The sequence below is a fragment of the Tamandua tetradactyla genome, chromosome 9 (genome assembly GCF_023851605.1).
Source record: "Tamandua tetradactyla isolate mTamTet1 chromosome 9, mTamTet1.pri, whole genome shotgun sequence".
NCBI lineage: Eukaryota > Metazoa > Chordata > Mammalia > Pilosa > Myrmecophagidae > Tamandua > Tamandua tetradactyla.
Genome location: NC_135335.1, coordinates 37,276,811 through 37,295,372, shown reverse-complemented (window position 1 = coordinate 37,295,372; position 18,562 = coordinate 37,276,811). Strand labels below are relative to the sequence as shown.

Sequence of the window (18,562 nt, the reverse complement as noted above, 5' to 3'; positions counted from 1 at the left end):
GAGGGATGAGGCTCCAGCTGTGGCTGAACAGCAGCCACCTTCAGCCCAGCAGCCAACTCCTAGATAAGCCACAGTGACATTTCTATAGATATTCTGACATTTCAGAAATTCGGCCGATCTTCCCAAAGCCTTATTTCCATGGTTTTATGAAATAAAGAAATGCAATATCATAGCATGAATGGATTGCAGAGCCTACATGTACTTTGCCAATGTGTTTTCTTTAAACACATTCTGACAATGATTGTTAAAACTGCTCCCACGCTAAAATGATCCTGAATTGTTTCAGCCTCAACACAAGGTCAACGGGAATTAGACTAATGGAGAAACAAAGCAAAACTGAAGTGTTTTAATTTGGGGTCTACTCGACTACATTAGCTTCTAGCAAATTAAACGGATGAGTGGTCTGCAACCACCGGCATTATTTCGCCATTAGTTCCTACTCGGTCAGTGTCATTAACCTTCAGGATCTAATTCTGTCAATCTCACTTCCGTCATGCTTTCTAGGGGCTGCAGAATCGGTAAATTCTGTGGCACACTATGGCACAAGCCCAGTCAAATCACAGACAGCAGATGTGAGCTCATGTAACTCAGGTTTCCACCTGCTGGATTGAGAATTTGAAGCCTGAAAAGACTCTTGCATCTTCTTTCTTGATCACACTCACACCCATTCAGGGTAGTTCAGGCTTGGGATGACCCATTTACTTAAGTACTTGTCATTTCAGAAACATCTTTAAAGGCTCATGTTTCAAACTTTTTCTTTAATGTGGATGGTTCCTTGAAGATTCTCACATCAGACCTATTATGGAGCCTCATGGTGAGTGACAGCACAGAGGGGATGATGGAGAAAGTGACATCATATCACACATAGCAAGTCCTAGCCTCAACACTAACTCACACACCACCAAGTCACCTCACTGATATAGTCAATCGTCCACTGGGATAATGGCCGGGTACTGGAGAACTGCTGGAATGGATGGAAGAAAGGGCCTACGGAACAGAAGCAGCAAAGGACTTTATTTCCAGCAGGAATTAAAAATAGGCGTTGTATAATGTAGAAATGTTAATATTCCTATAACCATATAGGTGCAACTGACTTCACCTAAAGCTATTCCTGAAAAATTAGAATAAATCAACTTTGGTAATTCAGTTTTAAAAGCTCCACTGAGTGGTTTTCAAATCATTCTCATCAATCTCTGGAAATGTCCCCTAGTATTTCTCATTCAGTGGCTCTAACTCACCACTTAGCACAAAGCTTTTCAAACTGTGGTTCTTGAACGACTTATATCAGCGTCCCCTGAGTTTAAATGTATATCCCTGGGCCTGACCCCAGTCCTAATGGAAAAGTTCAAGAACTCCAAAACATGTCAGTTTAGCATGTTCCCCAGGAGGGTAGATGCACATTAGCGTTTATCTTTTCTCCGGCCTCTTATACATCCCCTTTCAAAACAGATCAATATTAAGAGCCACCAATACAACATACAGCATTTCATAACTGCCTAAGGGTTGCGTGGCAGTGATAAAGTCAAAGCGAGAACTCAAGACCCTGAGTCTATTTAACCAGGAAGTGCCTGATGAACCCAGGTTCAAAGGGCAAGATTTGGGCTAGCCTGGTTACTGCCAGCCAACGATATCGTGTAAGAGAGCTCAAGGCCTCTTTTAGGAGAGTCCACTTCTGTTTTCAACCAATGATGTGGCTCTTTAATTAAACTTGTCTGAATGTTCATCTCTCCAGAAGTCAGAACCTTCGTCAAGTGACTCCCCCTGACCCCAACTGCTGCCTCAAATGGGAAACGGGTATACCCACTGCTGCTTTCTACTTCCCACGGTGTCCTTTCTAGTAAAAAAAAAAATCATGGTTAAATAGATAATATAAAATTTGCCCTTTTAACCATTTTTAAGGGACTTAATTACATCCACAATGTGTGCTACCTTCACCACCACCTAGTACACCCTTTTGTATAACAAAACAACTTATCCCCCTTACGCTTTGAATGGGACCCAAGAGATATGCAACGAAAGCCTTCCAGATAGAGTGCGCCCATGATTAACGATTTGTAAATTTCTCAGTCTAGAAACATGGCAGGGGCAGGGAAGGGAGCACAGAAAAATTATATTTTAACTACAGAAACCAATCTCAACTTGCTCAGCAGGAAAATCGTTTAGGCAACTCCCAACTAGCTCCTTATGATTCAACTTAAGGAGCCCACAAAGCTGACTTGATCACTATTTGGATGCCACAGCAGGTAAACTGAGATCTGTGTGTGGGGGCCGCGGGGGAGGAATTGAAATGCTCTCAGGTGAGACCCACCTTTCAAAGTACCTTATTTCATTCTATAACTATTTACAACACAAAAAATAAAATACTTAAGTGAAAGAATCCCAAGCTTCCTCCTAAAGTTTTCTCTCTCCACAAATTCAACACTGGCAGAGGCTTTTGCTTCTGTCTCAAATTGCTTTTCAAATGCTATTTCAAGTGACTAAGAATCTCACTCATGACAATTAGATGTTTGCATAATTCATCTGTGACAGTTCATTTTTTCACAATGCCATGAGTAGGTCTCCTAGGTAGGACTGCTAGCATTTGGCAGTCCATCTTATCTGACTCCATGACAACTGAGAACAAAACTACAGAATATTTAGTTTATAATCCATTGCGGTTTAGGTTGAATGACATTTGGTTCCAAAGTCTCTGAAGGTACAAGTGTAAAAATGCCAAACACTTTTATGTGCATAGAACCATGTACAGTTAGAAGAAATCATGGAGCAGAATTGTCACTCAGATACTAAAACATGCTATGGCTCCAGGAGGGTAACACCATAGGGTTGAGGCCATGACATTTTGCAGGGGTTGGAGTGCAAAGAGGCAAACAAGATGGCATGTTTTGCTCTTGCATTTTCATAGTTAAAATGAGTAAAGACAGCATCATAGCCTGTATAACTGCTCAACCCAATCTTTATCCAGGAGCTATTATTATTTCTTCAAAACTATTGTCTTTTGGATAAATAAAATGTAGTATATATCTGGATGATGGAAAATAATTCAGCCACCAAAAGGAATTAAGGACTATACTTGTTACAACATGGATGGACCCTTGAAAACATTATGCCAAGTGTAAGAAGCCAGACCCAACAGGTCATGTATTATTACATAATTCCCTTCACACAAAGTGTCCAGAATAGGCAAATCCATAGAGACAACGAGTAGATTAGTGTTTCCCAGGGACTGGGAAGAGGTGAGAATGGGGGAGTGAGGGCAGTGGAGTACAAGGTTTCTTTTGGGGCAGATGAAAATATTCTAAACTTAGATAATGATGATGGTGGTAGAACTCCGAATATATTAAAAATCACTGTCTTGTGTACTTGAAATGGGTGAGTTTTGTGGTATGTGAATTATATACCAGTAAAGCTTTAAAAAATACTAAATTAAAAATAATAATAATAAAAAGCTGTAGCTGACACTAACGCACACACACAGAACCCAAAGTCAAAACAAATGAGTACCTGGATGGGCGCATATATTTCTGAGAATCATACACATTTCCAAAGACCTAAAATGTAAGCCCTGGGAAGAACAGGAACTACAATTTCTTTTTTTCTTATGACACATGAGATGTAACACAGAAGGAGATTTCATAACCTTTATCCAGAAAGCTTTAAAATAAGTATTTTAAGGTGCCATGAATATATTTACCAAATTCTACTCTAACCATCAGTGTGATAGCTATGAGCCTATAGATTGTCCTAAAATTATTGACACCAGATCTCTAGTACTTACACTGGAATTCAGTGGGAATGGGAGATTCACTTTACAGGAAATCACTTTGGGACAAAATAGGCAAGATAGTGTCATCAACAAAGGAGGGTGAAGAGCAAGCTGCTGGGACTTCACAAACGGGCACTTTGCGATATCTGATGCATACAAGTGAGTGAGAAAGCTGAACAGAATACAGGTAGAGACATGGATGGCCAGGCTACTTAAAGAAACAACCAGGGGACAAACAAACCAAGAGGTCAAGCCCTCAATCTTGGGGTTTGTTCGTATGAAATTTAACCCAACAAAGGATAGGCTAAGCCTACTTAAAATGAGGCCTAAGAGTCACCCCCAGAGAACCTCTTTTGTTGCTCAGATGTGGCCTCTCTCTCTCAGCCAACACGACAAACAAACTCACTGCCATTCCCCCTGTCCACGTGGGACATGACTCCCAGGGGTGTGGCCCTTCCTGGCAACATGGGACAGAAATCCTAGAATAAGCTGGGAGTCAGCATCAAGGGATTGAGAAAACCTTCTTGACCAAAAGGGGAGGAGTGAAAATGAGACAAAATAAATTGTCAGTGGCTTAGAGATTTCAAACATAGTCGAGAGGTTATCCTGGAGGTTATTTTTACACATTAAATAGATATCACCTTTTTAGTTAAGGCGTAACAGAGAGGCTGGAGGGAACTGCCTGCAAATGTAGAGCTGTGTTCCAGTAGCCTTGATTCATGCAGATGACTGTACAATGATAGAGTGTAACTGTGTGATTGTGAAAACCATGCTCCTTTTATCTACCTTATGGACAGATGAGTAAAACACGTGGATTAAAAACAAATAAAGAATAGGGGGAATAAATGTTAAAATAAATTTAGTAGCGTTAAAAAAAAAAAAGAAAGAAAGAAATAACCAAATTACCTCAGCTCTTTAAAATAAGGGCTAAATGATCTGAAATCCTCACACATTTTACTGAGTGCCGCCGTGTGCACAGTACAAGGACGAGGGCTGTGCACAGGAAGACAGGGTGCTCCGAGCCCTCAAGTAATTCCCATTTTAGATCAGGTGTTACAAATACACAAAGAGATTTTAAATGCAAACATGCAAATGAGCATAGCTGTCAAAGTAGTTAGTTTAGAACGACTTGAACCTTCTCAGCCCAAAGAAATTGTCACTGATTATAAGAGATATTTTGGAACTTAACTTGTGGGATTGGCTTCAGAATGCCAGAGGAAAAACCAGCTCATCATTTTATAAGCACACACTATTTTAATGTAAAACGGGATTATCTAATTTGATCTCCAATCATATATTCCAAACTTGGCTTCAAATGTTTTGGGTTATTAAAAAAAAAAAAAATTAAGCCTCTATCTCCAGTCCAAGGAATAAACAAGATATTGCTTACAATATCTGCATATATATAAACAACACAGGATAACGCTTAGCAAACAGTGCTATGAGAAATGTCTGTTATATTTTTTAAAACTTACCGGCCACCATTAAAAATATTAAGACTGTACCTCTGACCCTGAAGGCAATTTCCAAAAAACCAGCAATGTTCTGAGAATGAGATCTTTACCACATGCCGTTCACTGGGTAATTTCCCCAGGTAACTATTTTGAAAACAAGCTTGAACATACTACTTATTTAGGTACTTGAAAGTTTGTTTGCTTTTCAACAGTCATACTTTATTTACATTTAAGATTACAAAATACAAGGTGATACTGCCAGATGAGTGTGGCAGACTATGTAAATTCTATAGGAATTTGAAAGACCTTAATATAAATAAAGTTCCACATTTTAAAAGGACAAGACCTCTTGCTACAGCATTAGCATTTAAAAGGTTAAATGACAAATCTTGCCCATGAAAAATTTCAGATAAAGTTTCATAAGGGGAAGTGATGAACTCTGAAGGATGTATGAAATTCAAACGATTGGAATGGCACAGAATGCTACCCAAATAGAAGAAAAATTAAAGGACCTAAGATGGCTTGCAAACCAGAGAGCTTAATCTCTGAATTTTATTTTAACAGGACAGTGGTTGGATGAATCACTACCAAATAAAAAATAAAGCAAAACAACATTATGCTAAAGGAAAATGTTCCCAAAAGAAGTCCTTCCCCGATGCCACGTTGGTGTTTTTTTAACACCCCTCAATCTGGCTGGGGCTGGTTTCCATGGCTTACATTTACCCACTTGGAAAAACAACCCCTCCTTTGACAATACCACAATCACTACCTCTGCCTTGAAAGCAGACCAGAAATATATATATACTCCAGCCTCTAATTTAGACGATAAACTCATCCACAGCACGGAATATGTCTTTTTCACATAGTACGAAGTGTCATAATAGGTATTCTAAAAAGTAATGAATTACAATTTAATGAGGAACACCTCGGTAATTATCCACAAATCCCAGTAGAGCTAAAATTAACAAGACTAGCAATACCATGTACTGGTGGGGACCTAGAATTTCTGGAACTCTTATATGCCACTGGTGGGAATATAACATGGTATAAATACTTTGAAAACATTCGGGAAGCGTCTAAAAATGTTACACGTAACTAATGACCCAGCAATTCCACTCAAATTTACACAAAAGAAATGAATACATATGTCCACATAAAGGCTTGTATAAAAATGTTCAGAGCAATTTCATTCACAACAGTGAAAAACCTGGAAACAACTCAACTATCCATCAACCAAGCAACGGATAAGCAAATTGGGATGTCTTCATACAACCAACTACTGTGAAGCGATAAAAAAAGAACAAACTACTGACCCGTGCAACAACATGGATGAATCTCAAAAATATTATGTTGCATTCACATGACTCTGTTTATATGAAGTTCAATAGCAAAATTAATTAATTTTAATTAATCTGTAATGATAAAAAGTCAAAATAGTGGTTACCTTTGGGGCAGATGGGTGTTGCCTGGCAAGTGCCAGGAGGGAACTTTCTGGGGTGATGGAAATGCTCTATAACTTGACCTGGGTGATAGTGACAAAGGTATAAACACAGGGGGAATTTTTGTGTAAATACACCCTTAAGATTTTACCATGTTAAATTATGACTCAACAAAACCAAAAGAAAGAAAATTAAACAGGTGGAAAATCACCAGCCCATCAATTATCCAAATTAAGTTCAGGGTTTACATTTTATCTAGCCCTTTCCAAACAGACATTATCACAAAGCAACAGCTTAAAATAAAAATCCCCCCTGGGTTTTTTTAATAGCTATCCTATTCCGGGCAATATATTTTAAGTTCTGACCAGACAAGTATAAGAACATATACCCAATCCATGGATTGCTTAAGACTTTTTGTATTCTCTGAATTTTTACATTCTAAATATATTTTATTCCCATCAGGGCCCAAGTGAACCATTTGGCTTTTATAACAAACTGGTATAATGGAGTGAAGCAGTAGTTAGAAAGCCAATCTATACTTCCAAAGATTCTCTAGGAAAGTTTCTAAAATTTCCCATAAGACACTTCTAAATCTTTCACAAGACCTGGGAGAACGAAACCATTCACTCAACTCTATAGTCTGAAGTTGGAAAATAAAAGCAGTCACTTTTTGGAGTAAGGATTTAACTATTCTAAACAGCAAACAAGCTAATGGACATCGAACTATTACGGGCAGTAGTAATAAGTTTCACAATACATAATCACCTTTTTTTTAATCTACCTGTTCATTGTCTGTCTCCTTTGTAAAAATTCAGGGCCTCTTGCCTTGTTTCTTAACAGCAGTATCTCTAGCATATAAAACCATGCCTGGCACATAAACAGTTAGTATTAAATACTGTCCCATAAACAATCGTTTCATTGACTAAACTGTCCAAAGTCAAGTAACTAGAAAACAGGATGAGCTGGGGGCAGTTATTTCCAACCAACGAACCCGCTTCAAATGTTTCTACACAGAAAGTGAGTCCTAACGAGTTTCCATTCCTTTCTTTCCTTCTTGTTTACATCCTTCCTTTGGCCAGATATCTTTTCTTCCTCTAAGAACAACTTCTAAGAATGAAGAAATTCACTTGTGTTTCCAACTAACTGAATATCCTCGGACTAATCACACAGCATCAATGCCTCTCTGTTTTCAATGAAAAGATAGGGGAGCAATTCATTCATAAGCAGGCACCTTGGGGCTTGGTGCTAAGAACAAGGAGAGGAAAGTCGGAGCCCTCCCAGAGCTTACAGTAAGGTAGAGAGAGGAGTACAGGAGGTGATGCAATAAATTCTATGACAGAAATAGGCATGGCATGGCATGCCGTGAAAGTAGAAACACAAGGCCAAATGCTGCCGAGAAAGTAGGGCCAGGAGAGTTACTCTCTAGAAGAAGCACCTGCATCTACAGGACTAATAGAAGCCAAGAGACGGGGCAGGGGATTTCCATTAGAGGCAGTGGCCCACGTGAGGGGCAAGAGGCTATGGTAAGTGAATTGGAAACAGTTTCATTTATCTGACCTGCAGGCTATGGGTGAGGGAGTGGTGGAAGGTAAAACTGAAGAGATACATAGGGAATTACGTTCTGCTAATATTCCTCTCCTCTGCCCTCTCAGCTCTAGCCCCAACTGGCTAATATTTATCTTTTCTTTGAAATCTCAAAGCTCCCTCAAACTCAACATATCCAAAACTGAACTTATGGCTTCACCATCTACCCATTCACAGGAGCTGGAAATCTGAGGGGCCCCCTCAAAGTTTTCTCCCCCATCCCATTTCCATCCAGTACAACGTCCTGTCCATCTTCTCTCAAATATCTCCCACTTCTGCACTTCTCCACAACCACCTCCATAATTTGGGCTACCGTCATCTTTTCCCTAAACCACAGCAACAAGCCGTATCCTCTCTTATTTTTTTTTTATTCCTCTCTTATTCCCTTCAAATCTATTCTCAAAGTGCAACCACAGTTTTAATGTCCATCAGCCTGCTTCACCCTTTTAAACTCCCTAACCTACACACCAAAAGATTCATAAAGCCCCTTTCAATGTTGTCCACCATTCACTCGCCAGCACCTAGCACAGTTTCTGATGGAGTGGGTTCGCAGTATGAGCCAAAAGAGGTAAGAATTTGAGAATCTGAAAGGAGACAGCACCAAATGGCACAATGAGATCAAATAAGGTAAGGACTGGAAGATGTCCCCTGAACTCATCACTAGGACAACACCAAACAACCTGGTTCAGTACAATTTCTTTGGCATGTGGGAGCAGAGAACAGATTACAGTGGACTGAGGAAAGAATGGACAGAAAGGTAGCAGGGACAAATTGATCTTCTTCCAATAACTTGGATGCCAAAGAAAAGATAATCTCATAGCTGGAGGGGAATACCAGATTTAGGGAAGAGTCTAAATACAGATACCTGTATGTGAGTACATGATAAAGAGAAAAAATGAGGTGGGGAAATCAGGAAAGAAAAAATCAGATGAAGGATAAGTCCCTGAGGCCAAAAGGGTTGGAACCAGTGCATACCAATGAAAAGACCAGCCTTCCATGGAGCCCGAGGGAAAGGAGATAAGATCGGATTTGGATTCAGAAGAGTTTGCAGGTGGGAAAGCAGGAAGATCAGCAGTTCCTCTATTTTTCTCCTTAAATGATCTATCCTGGATAAGGACTTTTCCAGCTGTATAACGCTGTTCCTCTCCCACCTTCTCTTTCTTTGTTAGACAAAATAAAGAGCCAAGTACAGTACATTTTAAATATATACTGTATTTATCACTAGGTACCAAGAGCAATGTTTGATGTCTCCTGTTACCTCTGGAATTGTACTTTGCTCCTTCTCTTCCCCTACAATCTCAGCCTTCTCTTACTGGTATAATAAAGCCTCTGATAGAAAAAGCCTCCCAACCTTTCCTCCAGAAACTGGTGGTAACTGCCCCAAATCTGAATTCATCAGAGCAGTGCTAGCAAACTTTATAGAGGTTTTATGTCGAGAATCAGTACTCTTGTCCATCCCTTTTACTCTCAAGTCAATAAACTTAAAATCAGGTACAGCTGCCTATTATACAGTCCTTAAAAAGCTCCCCAAATCACTCTCATAGATGACTTTAAGCACTGGCAAAGAGGTCCTAACTATTATTCAACAGGAAAATAAAACAATGGTCCCTTGAGGGGTCAGCCACTAGTTTATCAGTTGCCCATCAGAAAAGCAATAGTTTTAAAGGACATGCATATTAAAAATAGGGGAAAGTGAATAAAAGAAAAAGCTGCTGGCCTTATCATAAAATTTTAAACTAATTTTTTTTTCACTTTAATAGTTGCACTGCCTGATGCAAGATGTGTTTACTTTAAAGGGGGGTGGGGAGGACTTCCAAAAATTTGCCCTTATCACTCCCTCTACTATTACCAGAGAATAAGTATAGACTCTGTCCCAGCTGGGTTGTGCATACTGTAAACAACTTTACTTAAGCACTTGGCAATGAGCATCTGCATCAAGCACATTAAATTCTGGAATTCACACTCTCAAAGTCAAATCATAAAGCTCCATCTGTATAAGCCCAAGGAAAATTAACAGGCAACCATTTTCATGCAAAATAGACATAAAATACAAATCGAGACCACTACAAGGATGGATGATGTCTTTGTCGTTCATAAGATCAGATGGAGCATAATGCAGACTATTGTTTTAAATCTCATCTCTATACAATGAAGAGTATTGTTTGAATACTGGAGCAATTTAAGCTTTTTCTGTGTATCCAAAAGTCCCTGGATTAGCATCCAAAGAAACCTGGCACAGCAACTTGAAACAAGTCTCAGCCTTTAAGCAAATTGCTTATTAATGCAGAACCGAAGTTGCTGTTTAGACACTAATTACTCTATGTATCTCCAAAATTGTCCCACACTTTGCACTCCCAAAATGATGTAGAATTTTTCTGACATACAATTTCCCATCACAGCTCAGGGGGTGGAGGCCTTTAACAGGTGGCAGCGAATGTGAACGGAACACTGACATATGGTGCAGAAGTTCAAACCAAAGCGTCGCCAGCTCTATTTCATAAACAGCAAGAAAGCAGGTGAATGAGGAGGAAGGCTGTGCCAAGGCACCCCAAATTCCAAGGTTAGCTGGCTTCATATGGAAAAAGACAACACATCTGAGAACATCTCCACCCCAGTTTATAAGACCTCGTAAACAAGACACAAAAGAAGGCATACAGGATAACAACAATTATACAGAGCTAACAACAACAGTGACCAAAAACAGAACAGGAAGTTATGAGGGTGTTAAATAATAATAATAAAAGTAGGTTGGAATTGGGAGGGATTCTGATCCAGAAGGAATGCTTGGAAGAGGTAATTTACTATTTCTTGTTCACAAGATTGTTCATTTTTTAAGTATATATATATATATATATATATATATATATGACGTGTTTTTTAGTATGTATGGTATATTTCAAGGCAAAAGGAGACAGAGTGATCTATTCTTTAGCAGAGTATAGGTGTTCCATAAATGTGTAAAAGGATACATATTGGGTGACAAAAGGGCAGTACTGAATTTTCTCTGATCGTTTACTAAAGATATTTCAGTTTGATTGTTTACAGGCCTCTTTGCAAATAAAAGGGTTAAATATTAAGAGTTTAGAAAGACAATATAAATAGCAACAAACAAAAGAGAACTTTAAGAATAGAACTTTGTTTTTTTTTTTCAGGGCAAACATCCTTTCAACTAGTAGTGATTCATTGTTAGGATTAAAGCATACTCTATATTCAATGCCCTGAAATTTAAAAACAATATACGGAAATTTTTTTTTTTTTTACCCAAGAAAAGACGACAAGACAGCAATGCAAATGGATGGAAGTAATTTCCTAGAATTTAGCAGAACAGGTGACATTCACAGGAAAGCAAAAATAAAAAATGAGTAAATGGAATAAGTAGACTCTGCTTTTAAAATTAAGTCCATGGTTGGTTTTTGTTTTTGTTTTGCTTTATTGTGGGAGAACTAAAGACATGAATTCATTTTAAAAAGTAAAAGAGTGGAGAGATCATGTTGTTTATGCTGCCAGCCAAGGCTAAAGAATCATTACAATGAGCTAACTATGCAATATATAAATACCACTAAATATAAACAGTCACTGAATAAATACTACATATCTAGAGATAAAATGGATATGGCCAGAAACACTCCCTGGTGAGGCTGTTTTACGTACTTGTCATATACACGCACAAACACCAAACCTATATCTAATTTCATGACAAAATTTGGTTTTCTCCAACATCCTCCTGGATCACGTAGAACGAAACTACATCGAGGGGTTCTGAATCTTCTCACATGCATTGGGGGACTTCTTTGCATCTTATGACCTGTTTTTTTAATCTTCTTCACAGCAACAAATCCAAGCTCCCCCACCCCACACCTCCCCCCCACCCCAGGAAAACACCCATATAAGTCCAGGCAGACAATAGAGAAGGAAGGAAGGAAGACAAATCTGCCTCAGTCAACACAGCCCTGTGTAGGCTCCAAGAGATAAGCAGTCAAGTACAATAACCCTTGGAGGAGGGGGCAGAGAAACCAGGCAGGGGCGCTGGAAGGAAGGACAGTATAATCATGCCTTACCTTCGCAAACTGTAATTAGAAGAAACACAAACTGGCCAGAGTTCCTGTAAGACAGAGATCTCTTGGGCTCACCTGGGTATATTATATTAAAGTGCCTCTCAGTTTCTGTCTCTCTCTCCCCTCTCACTCCTGCCCCTTTCCCACAAAGCAAAAAACTTAAGTAAAATGAATCTCCATAGCAAAAGAGTTACACGTGTTCTACCTTGGCATACAGGAGGCAGCTCCTGGGGACCAAGAGCCTGTCACTTGATACGTAGGACTGGGGAGCAGAGGCTGGTACAAAAGGCTCTGCTCTGTGGCTTTTTCACCTGAATAGTACCCAATGCTCTCCTAAGTTTCCTAAACCCTTGGAGCTCATTAGACAAAGAACAATGAAACCAGGACTCCATTAAACTGCTGGGAGTTGGGCTGGCAGGAAAAAAACAACAACAACAAAATAAATCAGTCACCCAGCCTCACTCACAATCCTGGCAGGGTCCAATCAACTCAGTAACTCTCATTTTGTAATTCTGTAATTCCTTTCCAAAAATTAATTTAAATGTAGTCTGGGATGAAACAAGTGGTAACTACGTTCTCAAATGATGATCCATTCTAAAATTTGAGGAACTTGAAGTCCTCTAACTCTTAAACTTTGAGACGATCAGAATATGCTATTCACCCTTACTCTCTCCCAGTATAAATCACCCTACTGAATTAAAAGGGGGAGAATTCTTCTACCCAATTACACACTAATGGCTCAATCCATAATTAAGGAATCACTTCCAACAGCTTAAAGGCACAGCCAGCACATTCTCTAGGACCTAAATTTTCAGCACCCAGGAGTTAAGTAAATATCCCCATCAGCCATTCTGAGAGAAGTCAATGGTTGAAGCTTCTCCCTTTTCCCGTGGGGATTCACTTTGTTAACTGGCATCTACACAGAGCCTCGTCCTCCACATAATCAAGAAAAAGTAAAGCCCATCTAAGTGCCAGAGCAGCAGGGAGAGCAAATTTCAACAAGGCTGGCCACCCAGGGTTGCTGCTACTAAACAGCCTGGTAAGGTAGACAGGGACTGGCCTAAAGGAATAAAGAGTCAAGGCCAGGCTTGATGGAGCAGCGTCATCCAGGGTGAACTCCCTAAACTGGGGCCAAGAGCATACCCAGGATGAAGCAGGGCCCCTGACATCAAGGAGCTCCTAATTAATTAAGGACAACCAAGATGTAAAATAATTTTGAAGAGACAGTATGGTATACAGACCCAAATCACTGGGTTCTATAATCTCAACTCAACCCTGGGACAAATTTTCTGAATAAACTTGAACAACGTACCTCTCTGGGCCTCAGTTTCCTTGGCAGAGTTAAGGGAAATGTAGGAGCTGATGTCTAAGGCCCCTTATGCACTACAATACTTAGAGGATTAAAGAATATAATTAATGGATGTAGTTAAATGCTAAATTATGCAGTAGCAACTACAACTACCATTGCAGAGATGTCATCCATTTCAAAGGACTTCCTGAGAGCCCCAGCCAGCACGCAGCCTTCAGGATGCACCAGGGAAGATGTCACAAGTCCCTTTTTGAGGCTGACACCCCAGAGGTGGCATCTTCTCAGGAGCTTAGAGGTGGAAAAGTGAGGGCTGGATTGGTCTATGACCTTTTCATGGAGACAGAAGCAAAACTGGCCTCCAAGTAGGGATAATCTGAACCTTCAGAGGGTGAGAAATGATGAATTGGTTGACTGTTGAGTACTGTAAGAATAAACCATGAAGATTTTGAACAGATACATTAATACAAGCAAATTTGCTGATTATTAGCAAAGGTAGACAGCTCGTTTCCAGATGTCAGCCAGACTGAGAGTCCTCCTGCCGCCTGCCAATCCTCTTTTCCTACCTCAACAGGGCCCCAGCTCAAAACTACTATTTGTGGTTATTTTTTCCCCCATTATTCTCTTTTCAGTTGTGCTTGTAGATGACTATGGTGAAAGGCAGATGCCAAGGAGCAGTTACAAAGTTACCAGTTACCATATCTAAACTATTTAGAGTCTACTCCAAAGTGAGATTTTTAAGAAGATTGCATGTGCAACAAGGGAGTCGACGAGAAATTCCCATTTGTCTATAAGTTGCTAGAGACGCTGAAGAAAGACGGTAGACACATGGTTTATTTTGCAGAGTAGATTCAGTCTACTACAACGAAGGCCTATGGTACAACTTGCCTCGATAATTCAACAAGAATAACTAATCAACAAAAACAATTTTTATAACTGAAAATTCAGAAAATTGCCCATAGAACTGTACAAAGAGCGAGCCCTGATGGAAACTACAGATGGAAACTACATTCGCTACTAAGAATGTATTACTTACTGGTTCATCAATTTTAGTGCATGTACCATTCTAATGCAAGATGTTAGTAGGGGACACTGAGGGAGGGGGATGATATGGGGACACTCTGTACTTCCTATGCAATTTTTCTATAAATCTAAACTGCTCTAAAAATAAAGTTTATTATTTACATATATAATTCAGAAAATTCATGTGTGTCTCTTATTCTTAAACGATGTGAAACTTGCCTGTGCCCTACATGAAATCAATGCTGCCCACCAACTGGGCATTCCATTTCCCAGCAGCGTCCCTGGAATGCTGGTGAGCCAATAGGTTTAATACAGATTGTCTCACGAGGTGGATTTAAAGGAACAGTAACTGTTCCAACTCTTCTTCCCCACCCCCGCCAAAAAAATATATCATGTTAAGATTTATATTCATCTTCAAAACACCCTTTTGAGTCCAGAGCAGATGTGTGTGGTGTTTACATGGAAAAAAACTACTTGGGCATAAACAGCTCGCTCTAAACACCACTCAAATTTTGCTGTGCTTTTCTTCATTTCCTGTGTATTCATTTTGGTGTTAAAATAATGTTAACTTTCATAATAGGGAAAATAGCAGCAGATGTTCAAACCAAACAGACTACAGACTATTATCCCATATGTCTACTCAACTTTCAAAATCAAAGTTTCTTCCACCTAAATAATCAGGAAGTCTCGAAGAAAACTACTATTGTGTATATTCCCTACTACACAACTATAAATCAAACCTGACATGCTCTCCGTAAGCCCTTCCTCACCACCACGAGTTGGAGACATAAAAAATTAATCTGGTATTAATTTCCTAACAATCCCTAGATTCCTCTCTTAGGTTGATCATTATGCTTTGTTTTGTTTTGAAAATATCATATTACTCATTGGCAGACAACACAATACAACTGAAAAATGCATAAAGGTTTTTAATCTCTTATTCAGTGAAAAAAAAAATTTTAAGAAACAAGCTCAATCCCTCCTGCTGCTTCTTTAGGTCTGCTTTTAATGACTGAGTTCAGAAGGAAGATGATACTTAAAGCAGAAGATTCAAAGAGAGCAATTCACTAAAATTCTCATCACTAGAACTAGGAAGTGTGGAAAAAAATACCTTTCTGGAAAAAAAAAACTTTAAATATGAGATCCAAAGAGTTATCCATAGAGTGCAAATAGCCCAGAGAGTTAAATAAAAACATGAACGAGTTGGGTTTTCTTTCTTGGAAGAGGAAACGGCAAGTTTCAACCAGTGAGAAAACAGGCCTGAAATTTTTACCCGAATAAGTACAATAGAACCAGGTCACTTTCCCCCCACTCCACCCCAAGTTTACAAGTTTCTTTATTGTTTTCTTTTTCAAAAGCTCAGTTTACTGCAGGAGAAAACATGGAAACTGCTCCTGCTGAATCAGAAAGGAGATGGCTCCACGATTTGTACGTGGTTACAACAAAAAACACTGCTCCTGCCAAGCTGAATTCCCCCAGTGATGCCTTCAGTCCACTCAAACCCAGGCCATGACCAGGTTTTCCAATCGCACGTAGATAATGTTCCAACAGATGGAGAAATAGATGTTCTCTTGTTACTACTACTAGAGGCAGCTTGCAATCCCACAGACAGGGAGAAAACACCTCATTGGGTCAGCGCGAGGTAATCAACTATGATTCTTATGAATCAGAGCTTTGGTTTTTTTTTTTTTCTTTTTTTTTTTTCCTTTAACTTAGCTTTCTGGTCAGTGTGTTGTGCAATTATTTCCACAAGGGACCAGAGTATGGGGAGAACATCCTTCAATGTCAGAACTCTCTCTTGGAGCTGTACAGGAAATGGGAAGTCAAACAAAGGGCCAGTCTGTGCTCTGGAACACGGGTGCCCTTCCAGTCCCCCAAACTGAATAGAAAAATTCTTCATTGTTCGGCGCCATCTCTCTCCCTAAAACAAAAAACTCTCTGTAACTCTGTGGTCTTTCCTCCATGAAAATTCAAAATGCTGTTTGAACACAAGGCAAATACTGTAGACGGTGGTGTGTTTAAAATCGGCACCAAAGTAAAAAAGAGACCCGTTTAACTTCTGTTCAGGTCCTGGAAGTCCTTCCTCTAAAGAAATACCGACAGAAGTCGAAAAGAAAGACATTTTAAAGCGCTACAAATTTTTTAATCCGTACTTTGTAAGTGTAAGGCCAACTTTTTCCCCCGCCGCCCACCCCCCCGGCCCCGTCCACTGTAATCCCGGAAAGCGTAAGTACGCAAAACACACCTGGGCATGGAAAGAATAGAGAACAAGCGCACAACACACCTGGGCGTAGAAAGAATAGAGAACAAGCGCTCAACACACCTGGGCATGGAAAGAACAGAGAACAGGCGCTCCCTTTTCAGCGCAACCCCGAAGTCCCGAAAGAGGACGAAAAGCACAGGCCAACGGAGCGCTGAAACAGGAGGGAGTGGCCTTTACAAAAGTAAAAGAGCAGCAGTTTTTAGGACGGAACATCTACCTTCGTAGCACAGGATGCCGATATTGTTGTTCATCTTGTCCAGGTACTGGTAATTCAACAGGTCCATCTTCATAAATAGCATTTATTGGGCTAGCAAAGAAAACCAGCTCTTTGCCTTCGCCCCCCGCCCCAAATAGTTAAGTTTCAAAAATCGGTTACAGCTGAGTAGCTCCCGGCTCTTCTCTTGAACTTCACAAAGACAGAGGCCTGGCCTCGGATTATCAAAACAAAATATGTAAAAGTAAAAAAAAAAAAAAAAAAAAAAAAAAGGCACACACACGCGCGCGCACGCTGCCGAACGCACACGGAGCGCTTCCAGGGTTTACTTGTGGACGGTCTGTGGGTTGTATCCTCGATCGCGCATTAAAAAGGAGCTTCGGAAGTCTTTAGGAGACCTTCTTGGAAGTGAAAAGGCAGTGAGAAAGGAAAACAAGGACACATTTCCCAGGACAAAGGCGCTGCGCTTTCCTCACAGCCCGCTGCAAGTTCGCTGCGCTGACATGCTGCCCGGCTCGGAGGGGAGCGCGCTTCCTCTTCCCCGCGGGCGGCCGCAGCGCGCATGCTCGCCGAATCCCTGGGGCTCTGCAAAGGTCAGGGATATTTTCTGCACCAGATCAGTCTCTAAATGCATTAAAAGTGTTTGAAAGAAAGAGAAAGAGGAGGTGGAGAGTCTGTACGGAAGGGGGCTCTTGACAGGAAGCAGCCCTGCCACTGCAGAACTGCAGGAGGAAAAGAGAAAGCCAAAGGAGTTTCTTTCTCAGGAGCTGAGTAAAAAAAGTAAAAAAAAAAAACGAAACAAAACAAAAGAAAACCTCCATCATGGAAGGAGTTTTCAAACGTCCATGGAATTTGAACTTTTGTGTAACTTCATTCTTTAGTTTCAGAAACCCAAAGTTTTGCTGTGGTATATGTATGTGTGTGTGTGTGTGTGTATACACACACACACGTACATATATTGTTTGGTTTTTTACGTTAATGTGATATATAACTCCTTTCATAATCCCCGTAACAACTCAGAGCAGGATGATATCACCTTTTTACAACACAGGAAACTGAGACTCAGAGGATAATGACTATTTTTAGAGTGTTTCCCCCCTAATAGTGTAACCTTCTCAAAAACAGGGAGAGAGGAAAGAAGGGGATGTCGGCAAGTAAGAATGATATATCCAAAATTGAAAGCCTATTGAAATTAAGGGGAGGAGGAGAGATTATTTTCATTTTGCACATATAAAAGCTGTCACTTAAAGGTATTTGAGGCTAGTACATGCTGCTTTGTTGTTCCTTGTTGGAAGGACTTGGGGTTTAAAACTAAGCATCTCCAATACCTTGCACAGTAAATGGGTGCCCAAAAGCTGTTATGTTTAAATAAGTGAAGCATTGAATGTTCAGAGTTTTCAGCAGATGAAGAGCATACTAGCAAAACAAGGGGAAAAAAAGTGTTTATCTTTCAAATCTCAG

The 18,562-nt window shown here is 40.0% G+C and overlaps 1 protein-coding gene across 9 annotated transcripts in view; it reads right to left on the bottom strand.

Annotated features, from left to right (window-relative positions):
* Positions 1-18,562, bottom strand: part of VGLL4 (vestigial like family member 4) — a 211,920-nt gene that overhangs the window by 75,728 nt on the left and 117,630 nt on the right. Inside the window, exon 1 of one of the 9 annotated variants that reach the window (XM_077116546.1) lies at positions 17,105-17,952. The exons of 7 other annotated variants lie outside the window; for them this stretch is intronic. In XM_077116546.1, the coding sequence (XP_076972661.1) occupies positions 17,105-17,186 (82 nt within the window). In that variant the 5' untranslated portion in view covers positions 17,187-17,952. One more of the 9 variants, XM_077116553.1, reaches the window with a different exon arrangement.